Source organism: Hypanus sabinus, chromosome 12, assembly GCF_030144855.1.
Source record: "Hypanus sabinus isolate sHypSab1 chromosome 12, sHypSab1.hap1, whole genome shotgun sequence".
NCBI lineage: Eukaryota > Metazoa > Chordata > Chondrichthyes > Myliobatiformes > Dasyatidae > Hypanus > Hypanus sabinus.
The window spans coordinates 58890497-58908296 of NC_082717.1; the positions used below are offsets into that span (position 1 = coordinate 58890497).

A 17800-nucleotide genomic window follows, 5' to 3' on the forward strand; every position below is an offset into this window, starting at 1 on the left:
AGTACCTATTAAATACTCCCAAAGGCGTGCATCTCAAGTCTCTGACAATCAAGTCCAGCTCCTGGCCTTCACGAGTGGTTTAGCTACTAAGCCTGTTGGAACCATTTCTACTTACAGGAGAAGGGACAAAGGCGAGTTACTGGCACCTTAAAACTAGTCGCTTCAGGCAGATGAGGGTTGTCGGTCATGGTTGACAGCTCATTAGGAAAAGGCATACTTTGATCTCAAACCTTCACTGCCTAGCAGCTATATCCATTCATGGGGAAGGTGTCTGGATTAAACGGGGGTGGGGGGAGATGGAATCCAGAGCAGGACACCCTAAGGCAGTTCTACATTGAGTTCATTGTTGACTAGCAACGCTGCTAGTACCAAACTGTATTGGTCTCCGCTCTTTCTTTGGGTTCATCAGTTGCATGGAGAGGGGTAGCTTGCTCTCCATGTCATACTGCCCAGGTTTGTGTACCTAGACAGTAGGATGCAAAGTGTATGGTCAGTTTTAACGGCCAGTGATCCTCACTCCTCTCTTCCAGACTCAGAATTTGTAGTCCACATATAGATGTAAAAACGGATTGGGTGGGGCAAAAGCACAATTGTGGTAGCTTTTCTGTTGCTCCAGGTTTTGTTTTCTGGCATGTCATGCATCTTTCAAAAGTTTATTGAGCTTGTGCCCGAGCTTTGAATCTGTCAATAATCTTTTGCACTCCAATATGTCCTGTAGAGTGGATTTGCTGTGCCTGGTAAGGAAGCAATACAGTTGAGACTACCACTCTATGACTGATGCCATATGTCCATATTCCTTCATTGTTTGACTTCCCACCATTCTTCATCCAGAACCACTTTCCTGGTTAAAGCATTGAGTTTGCATCTCTTGAATATATTGAGTATTCATCTGTGATACAGAGTTCAACTTTGTTTCCATAATTCCTGTTGTTATGTTCACTGTATTTGTTCTTGGTGGTACTTTACTTCACTCCTTCCCATACTGCCTTTTTTTTGCGCAGTTTTTTGCACGACTGCATTTCCATGATTTTCCATTGTAGTCATTTTGGAATGGCTTTTACATTTTAGTACAGCAACTTCTGACTGCAGTTGTATAGCATCCGTAAGTTCTTGTACCAGTTGGCCATTCTTAATTGGGATTCCTACACACACAAGAAATCCTCTTTGTCTTCATAAGTTTCCAAAAGTGCATTGAGAAGCAGTGTAGATATTAACTTAACTTCCTTCTACCATTGTATGTTTCAGTTAAAGCTTTTAGTTCTGCCTGTTGCATGGAGGTACCAGGAGTTATGCTTCCTCCTGGCAGCATTTCCATTTCAGAAAACAACTGCCAATCTATCTATTCAAATTCCTCACTCAATCATTGAGGAGCCATTAGTATACAGAATCAAATCTTTGACAGAGTGATGTACTGCAGTATTCATGTACTTGAGTTAAGACTCCCATTATGTGTTTCTCATTGACTTACAAGGAAAATGGTTTATCTGAATTGAGAGTTCTTAATGTAGGTGCTGTAATGAAGGTACACAATGTCATCTTTAAAGGTTGAAATGCTTTCAGTTGTTCTTCATTAAGAGTCACAGGATTATCTGAGCATTTACTGCCCTTCAGATTGAGTGGTTGAGAAATCATTGAATCTTCCACTAGTTTGTTAATGCATTGATTAATGATAGTTTTGTCTTCATTCCTTTGTCTTTATTGGAGTAAACTGACATAGCTATCAATCTGATTGTTTCATCACTGTCATTCTCACATAAGTCATTAGGGGCTGCAGTAGCTTCCATTTCATGTCCATCTGTAATCCACTGAAGTTTAGCTGGTGGCACTGTATAGAGAAACTGTTTGATGTGAGCTGTAATTCCTCAGGCAGAGCTTCAGAAGTACTAACGTCATCATTCCCTTGAAGTTGCGACTGTACTATCTTGCATTGTTTTTGACACTTCACTGCTGTACCTATTTAATAAGCGCTCTACCAGTTTGCACATGGCTCAACTGCCTTGCATTTCTTTTTATAGATCTGTTTTTTTTAAATATGCCAATTGTTGAATTCTGGTGTTAAAATCCAAGGTTATTTTAGAAGTCAGGAATGAGGCATAAAACTTGTTGCTTCAGTCATTTTATTTAGAATTAATAAAACAAAGAAGTGACAGTGACACAAAGACACAGGGTCTTACTACTTGAAGAGAAACTAAAGATGGCGCCTAACATAAAACAACTACTTTTAGTAAGAAAACTCCATTCAAATTCATAGATGGGGCAACCAATGAGAAAATGTTTTTTTCAATTAATGAAGTACAGAGAAGCTGTCAGAATTGTACTGCATATAGCAACTAAAGACATATTGAATTGTTATGCATAAGAAAGCTACTTAAGATACAAGCAGATAATTCATTGTTAACCTGCAAAGAAAATGACAATTAAAATTGAATAGTTAGATCCAACAAAGATCTGAGAATGTTTCTGATGATAGTTAAAACCAAGATGGTATAAGTGGCTGATAAAATGGTTTTTCATTGAGTCAATGGTGAAAGAAAGCAAAAATGCTGATTAAAGTAACAAAGAAAATGAAGACGTCCTATTGCAACAAATGGCCAGAGTCTGGAATGTTGCATCAGGACTGATGGTGTAGACAGATTTAATTGTGGTGTTAAAAGCTGATTGTGTAATTTAAAAGAAACAAAATTGCAGGGAAGTGGGGGAGGGGGGGGGGGAGGCCAAAGAATGAGTTTGGCTGGTTTGAACTTCTTGGGCTGAATGGCTGCCTTCCATGCTGAAGCTTTCACGTGACAATGTAATTGCAGGGCTGTGAATGTATGGCAGGTTCGACAAAAATAATCATCTGAGCTGACTCGTTTGTTACAAATCTTTTGTAATGTGAGTTTATAGTGGTTCATTAGTGGATATTAAAACTATTTTATTTGGTTGCAGGCACTACATTGTATTAACAGCAAGTGCATCCACTGAAGATCATCACTTAGAATGGTCAGTATTCTGTTAATTTTTACATGAATTTGATTGTGTTAGTTGACTTCTGAACTTAAATGTTTTCTTTCTTAGGGTTGGTCTTGTCGAATCTAAAATTCGTGTACTTGTTGGCAACCTTGAGCGAAATGATTACATCACTCTTGCCCATGTAAACCCTCAGTCATTTCCTGGCTTAAGGGAACAACATAATATGTAAGTTAGGTTTCAACATAACTTTTAAATATTTCATGTCTAAATAGGTTTAGCTCATCCTTGCTTGTAATAGATGGTTAACTGAATATTTGGTTTTTTTAATACTTCTCTAGAAACTATTGGGTTGATCATGTCATTCAAAATGTAAATTTACTCTAGAAAGAAAAATGTAATTCATGTGTTTGATTAATTTCTGTCTTTATGATGAATGCTGGCATAATTGGTGTTTTCCAATTTTTAGATACTTGTACTGTGAATGTCACTAAATCTATAAGTTAGAATTTTGCTTTTGAAATTCAAAACTAGATCTAATTGATTAGAAGAACCTAGAATGATTATATAGCACAAATAGCTGTGTGCGATTTGTTTGAAATGTCTCAATCCTTGATAGGCTTCTGTCTGTACATGGAAGGGATTTTTAAACTTTGCATTTAAAAGACAGATAAAGGCAACTGTTCAATTGTATCTTTTAACTTGTTTTTTTTTAACTTCTGTGTTTGATTTGCATTTTTATACATAGCAGAATAACTCAAGCTGAAGGTAGCTGTGAAAGCCACAAGTTTCATGTATTTTAAAAATAAAAGTAGGAAATTGTGAATGGCTCTTAAAAGCTGTTGGCAAAAGAAGAATTGGCTCATAAGCTTTTAAATAAGAAAAATGAAAATGTTAATTTTTGTTCTTTAACTTGATTATCAGCCATGTTCTTGTAGCTTTGGTATTACTTCAATGTCCTGTTTTGAATGTGGATTATCATTGTTCAAAAGATCAGTTGTTTGAGAACTCTACAGCTGTAGCTCTCCTTTTGCTCTTACTTTAAAGTGGAGTTGAGGGAGGGGGAGGGATGCTGGTGAGTATTCTTCAACGTGGACCCATTTGAATTATGAGCGATCCCAATCCAGAGATTACTGGGTAGTGGTGTAGTGGCATCAGCACTGGATTTCGAGGCAAGTAGTCAGGGTCCAAATCGGGCTGACTCGTTGTTGCACACTTTTCATCCGTGCTGGGTTTGAGCATCAAGCTAGCAACTTGGCCTTGTAAAAACAAACAAAGATGCTAAAGAAATGGCAAGTTGCTGCCCAATGTGCCACAAGGTGCAGAGAGGAAAAACAACAATAACATTCAGGGATTATTGGTATGCTTTCATCAAATATAGACTTGTCAAATCTTTTTAATTGACCTTGTTTATATTGAGCATGTGGTTAGAAACTGTCATGCATGCTATCTAGTGGTGTATGGTAGTTGAATTCCACTTTTAGAATTCTCTTCATTTGACTTCAGTTTAATCAAGTTTTGGAGCATTGTGAAATACCCAGAACATTTGTCAACCTGGAACAGGTGTAAATGAAGATAGATTTGTATCTTAAGTATTTTAAATATACAAGTCTTTTGGTGCATGCTCCTTATTTAGGTTTGATTTTCTGTATCTCCTACGATTTCAGAATTAAATGTTGTTGAAAACAAAAATTAGTAGTTAATCCAAAAAGTAGAATCTGGCATCAAATAATTTCAGCAATTCTAGACCAAAGTGAGAAGTTTACTAAACTGGATGTAACTTTTAAAAGGACAGATACTTTGTGCCACATTTTTGGTACTGTCCTTGAGTTAATCAAATGCAACTAGAGATTATCATGCAAACTCTATCGTTTTGCTTCCACAGTAGACAAGTGGATTTGGTGTTTCCCATTGAAGTTAGTTTCATGTCATCAGAAGGTCATTCAACTTTCCAGAGGCTGTGCAGGGTTCTATGCGGGCCAGCAAAGTATAATTGAACTTACTAACAGTGTTCCCTTAGCTTAATGGATGAGTATACCTTGTTTCGGCAAGAAAATATAGTATAAAAAATTACTAAATATAGATAAGAGAAGTCATCTTTAAATTCCTTTACATAGGAAATGTTGGTTATTGTACCTGTGTACTAGAAATTATGTCAGATAACTGAGCTACAAGTTGTTGAAACATTCATACTGCACACTATATGTGGGTCATTTGTACATATTGAATGCTGTCCATTAAGGTTAGTTGAAAGCTATTTGGTTACTTCAGTCTACGTTGTTTTTGTGCAGTATTAAATCATTATTAATCTGCTCTAACTCCGTTTTTGTCCCATGATCCATGGTGGTCCACAACAAGATTGCATTCACCATGGAAGCAGTAAGTTATAAGCCCAGCTTAAGAAGCTGCTGTTGCAAGGTGAGGAACTGACATTTTGACTGGCAAAATCTCTGAATTTGGCGCCTGTTGAAGACCTGAATGCTTCTGACTGTTCCTGCGGTACAGAATCTCTCAAAATACATGTGATTTGGAAATCAAAAACTAAACCAAAATCAATTAAAACATTTTAAACATGTTAGAAGTAGGGATGTTGATGTGAAACGGGGCAAGAACTGTTTCTTAAACAGTTTCTAAACAAAGACTTTTGAGTTTCCCGAATTGCCATGTACTTTAAACATCTGTTCCTCTCCATTCAAGAGAATGGATTCTTTTCCTTTGCAAGGGCTAACCATGCACTGGTTTAGGTACAAATCATAAACATGTGAAAGTCTGCAGATGCTGGAAAGCAACATACATATTATGCTGGAGGAACTCAGCAGGTCAGGCAGCATCTATGGAAATTAATAGACAGTCAACATTTTGGGCCAAGACCCTTCTTCAGGACTGAGAAAGAAGGGGGAAGACATCAGAATAAAAAGATGGGGTGAGGGGAACGAGACAGGCTGAGAAGGTGATGGGCGAAGCCAGGTGGGTGGGAAAGATCAAGGGCTAGAAGAAGGAGAAATCTGATGATAAAGGGGAGTGAACCATAGGACAAGGGGAAAGAGGAGGGGACTCAACAGGAAGTAATATGCAGGTGAAAAAAGGTAAAAGTTCAGAGTGGGGAATCGGGGTGGATTTGTTTACCAGAAGGAGGAATCAATATTCATGCCATTGGGTTGGAGGCTACCCAGGCGGAATATAAAGTGTTGCTCCTGAGGTGACTTCATCTTGCTGCAAGTGGAGGCCGTGGATTGACATGAAGGAGCGGGAATGGGAATTGAAATATTTGGCCACCAGGAAGTCCTGCTTGTGGCCGAAGGAACGGAGGGGCTCAACGAAGTGGTCCCTCAATTTAGAAAGGATCTCACCGATATAGAGGAAGCTGCATCAGGAGCACTGGACACAATAAATTACCCCACCAGATTCACGGGTGAAGAGTTGCTTCACCTGGAAGGACAGTTTGGGGCCTTGAATGGAGGTGAGGTAGGAGGTGTAAGGGCAGGTGTAGCATTTGGGCTGCTTGCAAGGATAAGTTCCAAGAGGGTCGAGTGGACAAGGGAATTGTGGAGGGGGCAATCCCTGCAGAAAGTGGGGGTGGGGATCCCTTAAGAGATAGTGGAAGTTGCGGAGTATAATGATGTGGAGGCTGATGAGGTGGTAGGACAAGAGGAACTCGCTGTTAAGATGGCAGGAAGATGTGGATGCGAATTTTCGGGAAATGGAAGAGATGTGGGTGAGAGCATCATCCAATAGTGGAGGGAGGGAAACCCCGTTCCTTAAAGGAACAGGACATCTCTGATGTCCTGGAATGTAAAGCCATGCTCTGCGAACAGATGCAGCAGTGGTGAAGAAACACAGAAAAAGAAATAGCAATTTTTACAGGAGATAGGGTGGGAAGAGCTATAGTCGAGATAACTATGGGAATCAGTAGATTTATAAAAGATGTCAGTTGACAATTTGTCTCCATAGATGGAGACAGAAAGATTAAGAAATGGGAGAGAGGTGTCAGAAATGGGCCAAGTGAATTAAAGAGCAGGGTGGAAGTTAGAGGCAAAGTTGATTAAAATTTTCATGCACCCACACAGAGCTTGTCATAGTACCAATGCAGTCATCAATGTGATGGAAAAGAGTTGGAAAGAATGGAGTGTGGCAACCCATTTTCTGCGCAGGTGAACTGTCTCACAAATAGTCAGCGCGCGGGGAAAGACTTTGGTAATGCACTTCTGACAACATTTCCGCCCGGAGAGGGCGGACGCTAGGGATTAAATGCCAGCACCGCGAAGTTTGAATAAACTAGTCTCGAAATGACTTAACGACTGCGTGTCGTTATTTCAGCACTGTGTGTAGCACATCGCTACATTGGTGACCCCGACGGTCCAAACAGGGTTTGGACCAAAGATGACCGACTCTTTATCTGTTCACGCAGTTTCGCTAAAACTTCTGTCTTTCTGGACGCTGAGACCACACGTGTGGTTTAGCCAAGCAGAAGCCCAGTTCCAGATTCGGCAGATATCTTCTGATTTCACGCATTACTATCATGTGGTGAGCGCCCTTGACCAGGAGACTGCCGCCCAGGTTGCGGATTTCATACAGTCTCCCCCAGAAAAAGGCAAATATGAAGCATTCAAAGCGCTGCTCATTGGGACCTTTGGCTTCTCACGGCGTGAGCGGGGTGCCCGTCTGCTTCACCTGAACGGTTTGGGAGACAGGCTGCCGTCAACATTGATGAACGAGATGCTGTCCCTGGCTGACGGACACAAGCCCTGCCTCATGTTCGTGCAAGCATTCCTAGAGCAACTGCCCGAGGACATACATCTGCTGCTAGCCGATGGAGATTTCAGCGACCCCCCCAGAAGGTGGTGGCCCGGGCAGACATGCTGTGGAAAGCCAAGAAGGAGAGCATGGTGTCTGTCGGTCAGATTACCAGGCCACGCAACCAACAGCGGACCAGACCAGGCCCAGCAGGGGGGCGCACACAACACAGAGGCAGGAGTGAGGAGGACAGTGAACAGTGGTGTTTCTACCACCAGCAGTGGGGCACAGAGGCTTGCCATTGTCACCCGCCCTGCAAGGGCCAGGGCCAGCTGCCGCTAATGACTATGGCGGCTGGCCACCAGGCCAGCCTCTTGTACATCTGGGACAAACAGTCAGGACGCCGCTTCTTGGTCGACACCGGAGCGGAAATCTCCACAAGAGGCACATTGTTCATGCAAGAAAATTGATTGGCAAGCATAGTGGTAACTTGCATGCTTGGAACCCATGTCATGTTGGCCTTTGAGCTGAGAGCTAACAGCTTTTACCCAGAGTTCCCAGTATTTCCCAGAAAGTTCAAGCCCAATAATCCAGTAGGGGGGAAAAAAATGTTATATTTCCAAACTTGCAAAGATAACATAATCCACTTAGCAACATGACCTAAGAAAAGAGTGGAGTCTCGGAGAGTTGTGCAGCTTTAGTTTCCGTAGATAAGTGGATATCCTTAGGAGTTGGTGCAATATCAAATGACCTGGTTTCTCAGATGAGCAGTTATTCTATAGGGAGAAATTGAGGTTGACTATACTCACTGAAGCTGAGAAGGATAAAATGATCTCACTGAAACTCGTACTGTGGTTTAACAGAATAACAAGACTTAGTTGCAGGAGAGTCCAAGGTAAGGGTAAGGACTCCAAGCCTGTCAAAAGCAGCGGGGGGGGGTAAAATTTCCTCTACCCACTATCTTGTTGGCAAATGTACAGTAATTGGAGAATAAGACTGATGACCTAAGGGCAAGATTGCTGTATCAGAGGGAAATGAGGGATTCCTGTGTTCTGTTTCACTCAAGATATACCAGATACCTTGGCTATGTGTTTGGGGGTCACTGTCTTGCTGCAGAATGAAGTTGGGACTGATCAAACACCTCCCTGGAGGTATTGCATGATGGATGAGTATCTTCTTATGCACAGCATTGAGGATTCCTTTAATTCTGACCAATCATCAACCCCATTTGCAAAAATGCAGCCCCAAACCTGCCAGGAACCTCCGGTGCTTCACTGTTGGCTGCAGACACTCATCCACGTGGTGCTCTGCAGCAATTCAGACTGCCTCCTTTTTGAGCCAGATATTTCAAATTTTGACTTGTAAATCTAGAGCACTTGCTGCCGTTGTTCAGCATCCCAGTCCTTGTGTTTTTGTGGTTAGGTGAGTGAGTCTCTAGGCTTTGTTTCCATTTTGGAGGAATGGCTTTTTTGGCAGACCATTTCTAACAAGACCTTCTCCAGACTAGAGGGGTGTACTTGGGCTCTTGCGGTTCTTGTGAGTTCAGAGCTGATAGCAGTACTGGACTACTTCTGAATTAGAAGGAACAATGTGATTAATGAATCTCTCATCTGCTGCACTCAGTTCCCGTGGTTGACCACTGTGTTGCCTGTGTTTTTTTTTTGTGCTTCTTCAGAAGAGCTTGGACAGCACATCCTGAAATTCCTGTCCACTGCTGAATTCTTCTTGGAAGAGATCTTGCTGATGCAGGATTACCACCTTGTGTCTTGTGTGCTCACTCTTGCCATGGTGTAAGAATTAATGATTTGAAGGTTAAACTATTACATCTGCCACACCCTTCACCCAGTTTGATTCCTTTTGCACCTGTTTCAGTTAAATGAGTTTAGTTCATTCAAATCATTATGTAATTGATTATTAGCATCCTGTTATATTTGCTTAATCATGCACTGGTCTACTACTTAATATTGCTTTCTTTAAAAAAATACAAAATATTCTCATGTTTAATTTTTTGGAAAACGAATGTCTAATCAGATTCACGGTTTGGCAAGTGAGACAGTAAATACACTGACTTCGAATAGGTATATTAGCAATTTATTTACAATTTATTTATTGACTAAACATTCATGTTCCCCAAGTTACAGACACTACAGAGCTGAATACTCAACAAACATACCTAGTTAAAAGTGTCCGCAGAACATACCTTTCCAGTGGTCTCGCCTTAAGCAACAAAGAGAGCAGGCCCCTTCCACATACTATTTTATATCCCCAGGATATTTGAAGCTGGACACCAGGCATCTCTCCAACAGGAAAAATAGCTACACTTTCTAATCTAACCAAACATAACGGAAGTGGCTTTTGATCATCAGAATAAGGCACAGAACACACACTAATGCAGAAGACAAAAATAAACATTTAAAACAAAGTTTATATTAAAAAGAAAAATGGGGTGCCAAAGACTTTTGCACAGTAGTGCAAGTGGACACAGATTAACCAAATATGCAATCTTTGTTTTTTAAAAAAAAGTATAAACTGTCAAGGTCCATGTTGCTCTATTGGAATATTTTCTAGATAATGAGAGACTAGATTTGTTCCTTCTTTTCACCTAGTGCTGGTGCATAGGTACAAAAATCAGACATGAAAGATAATATGCATTGTTTGTTCCCATTGAATACTAAAGGTTGTTGGTCTGACTATCTTGAGTTCTTTAGTTTTTGGCATCTCAGGGACAAATTGCATAGATGCATTAAAATTTAACGCCAAAAATTTCAGTTGCTGATTATAAGAAGGTGTTCTGAATCCTCCAGTTGAGATCATTGAGGCTAAATAATATACTTAAAATAATTTGCTTGGGATCAGTCAAATGAGCTATAGTGGTAAAGCTAAAAGTTAATATACAGAATGATGTAAGAGGCTTGAAGTACTGAATGGACTTCTTTTTCAGTACTGTCTTGTGTCAGAATAGTGTAAAAACAAACTAATCTTGCTGTATTCAGTGGTTATGGGTATCCGTGCTCTGATTAAATAATTTCTAAAAGATTTTAGTTGTGTATTTTTTTTTTAGGGATAATTTTGTTACCATCTGGTTTATTGGGATCATTTTTAAGAAGGTCGAAAATGCCGAAAGTGTGAACATTGATCTGACGCAAGACATTCAGTTGTTTACTGATACAGGTAAATGAATAACTTCGACCTTGTCAGTTATTTCAATGCAGTTCCATCATGAAAATAAATGTTATATCTTTTTATTAGCTTTCCTACAAAGTTCAGTAGGTAGGTTTGTGGCAACTTTGCACAATGTTGCGTAGTTTAGTTTTAACCAACAATTGTAATTTGCATTTGATGATATTTTTCAACTTAATTTATTTACCCAAATACATGGAGGAAAGCATTTTCTTGTCGAAAGAAATCACCATTTTGAAGTCATTGCCTGATAATATGCTGAAAGCAGATTTAATCGTTATCAAAAGAAGTATTGGAGAGATACTTGAAGGAAATAAAACTGAATCTTTTACAGTATCCCAACAGGAAAAAAGACCCGATTCGAATGTTCTTGCAGAGAGCCAGCATGAACTTGATGGGTCAAATTGAAACTTTCCATATTGCAATAGTTCTATGGCTGGACATTAAAGAAATTGAATGAACCTATGTACTTGCATTTCAGAACCCTCCTTCACTTTTCAGCACAATTCCATCTTTTAACAAATTTCATTAATGTTTCTAGCATCTGTTTTCTTTCACATTAAAGATCCTATCAAATTTATAAAAGTTCTGATAACTTCAACAAGTACCCCATACATGTATTTAGACTCTGAATGGAAAAGATACTTCAACCTGAAGAAGGTATATGACTTTGTCCTTACTGGATTGAGTTAAATACTCCCCTCGCCCTCCCATCCGTAGTCCCTGTACACCATGACTGTAATGCAATGCATGCCACATGCTTGGGTCAGTGCATTTTCAACTGTAGAAACAATTCTGCAATTCTGAAAACAGATCAAAATCTAGAAGTCTTCTCTTCCATCCTATGGAACACTGACCATCTGCATTTTGTGTATCATGGCTGTAGTATATAACCCTACATAAAGCACACTACCAAAACTTCAAAACAACTACAACAGCTTTTTCAAACCTGCAGCCTCTAACTTCCAAAAGGTCAAAGATAGTGCATTGTGGGAATCTCCCTGACTGCAATTTTGCTTCTAAGTCTCACAGAATCCTGGCTTTGAGAAATAAATTGCAATTTGTTTTTAATCATAAGATAAAAAAAAAACACTGATTTGCTCATCACTACCAAAAAGGCAAATGACTTTGGGCTTAAAATGTTGAACTTACTGATTGTGCCCATATATACTATTCAATATCTGCAAATTTGCTGTATTGGGAATGCTACTAATAGCAGTTGAATATTTACTGTATTAAAATAAGATTTTGCAATTATTTAGCTTTTTCTATGTATTGCTTTTCATTTTTGTTTATTTGTGTTTTGTGTCACAAATTATTGAGTAATTAGTTTGGAAAATCACCTGCTATTAAATGGGATTATACAGAAGCTTACAGAAAAAAATGCAAATTAAAATCTATTACATCTTATATAGAAGTTTCTTTAAAGTTGAAATCTCCATACAAAATGTAATGCATTGGCTAGATGCTGGAGGGTGGCAAATATTATTCCTTTGTTCAAGAAAGGGAGTAGGGAATTATAGACCAGTGAGTCTTACTTCGGTGGTGGACAGATAATTGTAGATTCTTAGGGACAGGATTTGGAAGCATTTGGATAACCAAGCTCTGATTAGGGATGGTCAGCAGGGCTTTGTTGAGGGGCAGGTATGCCTTAGGATCTTGTTTGAATTCTTTGAGGATGTGATAAAATGCATCAGAAGTAGAGGAGTGGATTTTTGTACGGTGTCTGATAAGGTTCCCCATGGTAGTCTTATTCAGAAAGTCAGGAGACATGAAATTCAGGGATATACAGCAGGATTCTTAGCTGTATGAAAGAACAGATGAATTTTAGGGTCCACGTCCACAGATTCCTCAAAGATGACGGGTATATTGATAAGGTTAAGGTATATGGTATGCTCGCCTTGAGTCCAAGAGTTGTGAGGTGATGTTGGAGCTCTGAAGCACTGTTAGACCACATTTGGGATATTCTGATTTCTGGTTACCTCATTATGAGCAAAGGAAGATGTGAGGTGATAGAGGGGTACAGGATGAGAGGTATAGATCGAGTTGTCAGCCAGAGACTTTTTCCAGGGCAGTAATGGGTAATAAGATTGGGCTTAATTTTAAAGTGATTGGAGGAAAGTATAAGGGGATGTGAGAGACGCGTGTTTTAAAAATGGTGCATGGAATGTTCTGCCAGTGATGGAGGTAGAGGCAGATATGTTGGGGACATTTTGGAAGACTAAGATAAGCATACAGTTGACGGAAAAATGGAGAGCTCAGTGGGAGGGAAGTTTTAGGTTGATCTTAAGAGTAGGTTAAAAAATTGTCAGGACATCATGAGCCAAAGGGCCTGTACTGATGTAATGTTCTATATTCAGATGCTATTCAGTTAAATTCTATGAACCGACTCTCCCCATTTTTTAAATTTTACTTACTAAATATCCTTGTTCTTGCTGAGAACTGTTCTGGTTTAAATTGCAGTATACAGACAAGCAAATAATATTAACATGCTGAAGGAAAAAATGAGGATAGAAGCTACACATGTCAAAAAGAAGCAGCTTAATCAGTATTTGCCAACTGAGTTTTTACAGAAGAAAAAAAAGGTAATTATGGACAATTGCAGTGAACTTATTTGGCCCTGTACTCTGTGTGGGATTTTAAATTATATTCCATTCATCTTCCAGCAAAGTATACCTGATATTAATCGGAACTCAGCTGGAAATGTTGGTAATCTTAACCGCACATCTTTGGAAGGAAATCCTTTGGACAGTTCAAGAGACACTGACGTTGGCACTCCATTTGGTTCTCCTGTGATGTTGCAAAAATCGTCAAAGCCAAATACTCCAGGAACAGGGGACTTGCAGGAGTAAGGAAAATATTATATCAGACTCTATCTGCGTGCTGACATTCCATTCTGTATAGTTACTACAATCAAACTTTTCATTTTCTTCTTCATTAGAAACAATGATTCTCCAGTGAAAACACAACCTTCAGATGTAACAAAACTAATCGCAAATGAATGTGCTTCTCCAGAAACCCAGTTTTGCCAAGGGAAATCTATACCAGTTATTGGTGCAAGTATGTCAATTTCTCAAAGCTAACTTGCAGAATTATACATTGACTTCACACTCATAATTTGCTTTTTTTTTCATCTAGAGAATGACCTAGGTTCCACTGCAAATCCTCCGCAAGCAGTCTGTACCATTCCCACTGTTGTTGGGCGCAGTGTAATTCCTCGTTTAACATCTCCATGTAACCAGCCACTGCCAAATGGGACCAAGCTAAATACCAGTCCAAACAGCTCAACCTCAAAAAGACCTCATTCTCCTACATTGGAAGAATCGCCAAAACGGCTGAAAGACCTCCAATTGGTAAATATTTTAAGATTTATTAGTATTTCAATCATTAACCCTAATTATTGTACATGAAATATTTGGTTAATAAGATTATTTACATGGAGTACTGGTCTTAAAATATCCATTGTGTTTGTATCTTTGAGTTTGAATGCATTTCCACTTGATAATATTGAAAGGCTTTATTTAGTGGGATACTTACTTTTTGGGACTATGCTTAGTATTAAGCCTCCCGGGCTTAACATGAAATGTTTTAATTTAGTACCTTTTTAATACTTGATAGTTTATTTTCCTTTCCTGTCCATGTAGATATGTGCTATTGAGCCAAATGATTCTGCGTTCAATCAGCCTCATTTATCACATGAAGAGGATGGACAGAAATGTCAGAAAGATGGACAGGTAGTGGTAACTACAGCTGAAGGTTGACCACATTTCTCACTGGCTAGCAAAAAAATATAATTCACTTACATCCACCACTGAATGATTTTACCCACATAGTAGATGGGCTTGTTAGTAAATGTTCTGTCTGCAAATGTAAGTTCAACTTTCTATTCAGCCAGGTTATTATTTTATCCTAGAAATTTAGTAGTTAATTATCAGACTTGCATATTTAACAAAAATGGGATGCTCTTGGGGGAGGGAAATGTATGAGTGTATACTCTCTAAGGTCACTGTACACGCATTGCTTTTGGCATGAAAGGCATTGCAAGATAATGCATTTCTAGTTTTATAATCAATTTAACTTTATGGCCTGTGCCACAGTGTTTGACTTCATAAATGTCTGATATCTACATGGATATTAATATTTTATTTAGTATAATATCTGCAGAAAAAGTAATAACAAGAACTAGATGAGGTTTGCATGCACTTTTTCCTTTGCTGCTTTCTTCCCCTGTTGAGCACTTCGCCTAATACTACCTGGCTGAAAGCTGATTTGAAGTAATTCAAATAGCTGGAGTTCCAAGAGTAGATCAGTGGATAAATGAGCTCCTTTCAAATGTCTGATTTAGCCATTTCCTAATTTGAGCATTAGAATTTGACATAATGGATGTGTTTTTAAAAATTAAAATGAACATAAACTTAAAAATTACGATTTTTTTTTGTAATTTGAGGTTTGATGACATTTCACCCATCTGTCTCTGTATAAAATTTATTTTGCTTCAATTGATTAAACTGTTGTCTGTATGTAACAGGATAACCATGAAGAAGTGAAATCCATGCCCATTCCAACAATTGACACAAGATCACAGGTACTACCTATTAAATCTCTTTCTTCACAGGAACAATGATACTACGAGTAAGGTCTGCATTCAAAACAAAACATTGTGGATTCTTAAGGAAACTGCAATAATTATTTAAATTTAAATGCCTCTTGTATTTCTAGAATTAATTTTTAATAATTACAGTGTAACATGTTTCTTTCCATCCTTGTTTTTGGTGCTGCTTTTCTTACAGAGACTACCCAGCAAGGAATTGCATGACGTATCTTCTCCAGTCCCCACGAGCAGCATACGAGTCATAAAAAATTCCATCAGGTTAACCCTTAATCGGTAACAACACTGTCTTGTCAGGTAAATGTAATTCTTGCACCATTTTCACATATCAATTGATTGTTGTTAAGCTACCGTGAAATGAAATTGGAAAACACGTGTAATTATTACCCTGACTTGGTGTTGAAGCCAAAACTGGGTTAGCCAAGGCTACTCCACTACATCTTGCAGAGCAGATGCAAATAGGAAGATCAGAATTGTATTTTAACTTCCACGTCAAGGCATTTGTATACTGATTTCTCTGATTTGTATACTGATTGTCTCTGCTGGTTAACCACTGTCCATGGACGTGAGGCCTTAAAAGCAAATGGGAGGATTAAAACTCAAAGCCTTAAATGGATGAAATAGCTTCTGGCCTCCTAGTTCAGTCAGTGTCTTTGGACTTCTCTTTGATGCCCTGAATTATGCATTGCATTCTATGTGTGTAAATATTTGTGAACAGCCTTTTATTGAAAAATCAGTATTGCATTGACAGTTCTCTTCAGAAGGCTGAAGTGTAATTTTAATAACTGTAAATTAACAAAAAAATCTTGTCCTGTGATGTATTTTTCTCGCTCCTGACACCACATTCCCCTAATACCCGCTCCCCAACACCACATCCCCTAACACCTGCTCCCAGACACCACATTCCCCTAATACCCTGGTCCATGTTTTGTGTATATAACCAAAAAAAAAACAAAAAAAGTAGCCTATTTTAGTTAACTGATATTGGGTTTTGAGCTTAAAATTTGTACAGTTGCAGATTTGCATCACTTCCAGAAGCAACTTACAACTGTTTTTGATTACTCTGTATGCTAGCCACTGTTTCAGTGGCTAACACTGGCCAATGACAAGTCCGCTGATTTCCAGTGTATGTGTATTTAGCACTGCATTTAATTGTCCAGAGCAGAATGAAAAGTTTAATAATTGCCTAAAAATGTCTGCTTTTTCTGCTGTAACTTTCATTGTCATTGTGATAACATTTTCCAGTGCATTCAGTTGATTCTGTTTTGTAGACCTAAAATCCATATGTATTTGAAAGAATATTTTTGTATTTACTGTATCAAAATGAAAAAGTAAAAAAAATTGAAAACTTGTTATGTTTTATGTATTGCTAATTTGATTTTAACTAAAACTTGTTTTTGAGAGCATGGAGTTTTAGCTCTTGTCTCCATTAACTTTGCCTTTATATTATGACAGCTTTGTGTTTAAATTCTTTCAATAAATTAACTCCCATCCCAGCATTCACTTGGCTAAATTTGATGGGCACTTTCTTTTTTAAAAAAAAGTACAAATTAGAAATCTAGCTTGGGTCCTGGGTGGAATAAGAAAATCACATTTGAATTAAAGTAGCAATGACTTCTGAACCTGTGCCAAAACAATGTTCATATAAAAGCTTAATCTTGCAAGCCTCAGTCAAGCTTCAGAGTTTGCAAAATGGCTCTTCTGCTGTGCAAAATACTTTATTTGTGGAATTAATCTTGCAAATTTTCAGGTTCAATTAGAGAAAGTATTATAAACAGGATAACAATTCATATTTTTTTTCCTATTTAAACAGTATAGAAGATGAAAATTGCTTTCATTTTAGCAAATGTAAGTTAGTTATTGCCCTTTTTTTAAAAAAAATTAGTTCCAGGATAAAGGACAGTGAGTTCAGTCAGACTCTAATGGGGTGAGAATATTATTCAGGGGATACTGACTGAAATTACAACCTACATTATGTTTTTTTTTAATCCATTCTTTAATTTTTTGAAGAGGTTACGAGGAAAGTTGACAAGGGTAAAGCAGTGGATGTTGCCTATATGGACTTCAGTAAGGCCTTTGACAAGGTTCCGCACGGAAGATTAATTAGGAAGGTTCAATCGTTAGGTATTAATTTTGAAGTAGTAAAATGGATTCAACAGTGGCTGGATGGGAGATGCCAGAGGTAGTGGTGGATAACTGTTTGTCAGGTTGGAGGCCGGTGACTAGTGGTGTGCTTCAGGAATCTGTACTAGGTCCAGTGTTGTTTGTCATATAAATTAATGATCTGGATGATGGGGTGGTAAATTGTTTTTTTTTAATGCATTTTCT

At 38.5% G+C, this 17800-nt stretch overlaps 1 protein-coding gene across 3 annotated transcripts in view; it reads left to right on the forward strand.

Annotated features, from left to right (window-relative positions):
• The window catches only part of LOC132402911 (poly(A) polymerase gamma-like), a 60028-nt gene extending 43205 nt beyond the window's left edge, over positions 1-16823 (forward strand). For 2 of the 3 annotated variants that reach the window (XM_059985997.1, XM_059985998.1), the window contains 10 exons: positions 2929-2982; positions 3058-3177; positions 10745-10854; positions 13327-13448; positions 13530-13711; positions 13805-13923; positions 14002-14216; positions 14508-14597; positions 15392-15448; positions 15654-16823. In XM_059985997.1, the coding sequence (XP_059841980.1) occupies positions 2929-2982; positions 3058-3177; positions 10745-10854; positions 13327-13448; positions 13530-13711; positions 13805-13923; positions 14002-14216; positions 14508-14597; positions 15392-15448; positions 15654-15752 (1168 nt within the window). In that variant the 3' untranslated portion in view covers positions 15753-16823. Of the gene's footprint in view, positions 1-2928; positions 2983-3057; positions 3178-10744; positions 10855-13326; positions 13449-13527; positions 13712-13804; positions 13924-14001; positions 14217-14507; positions 14598-15391; positions 15449-15653 lie in introns of those variants that run through there. The other variant, XM_059985999.1, reaches the window with a different exon arrangement.
• The last annotated feature ends 977 nt before the right edge of the window (positions 16824-17800 follow it).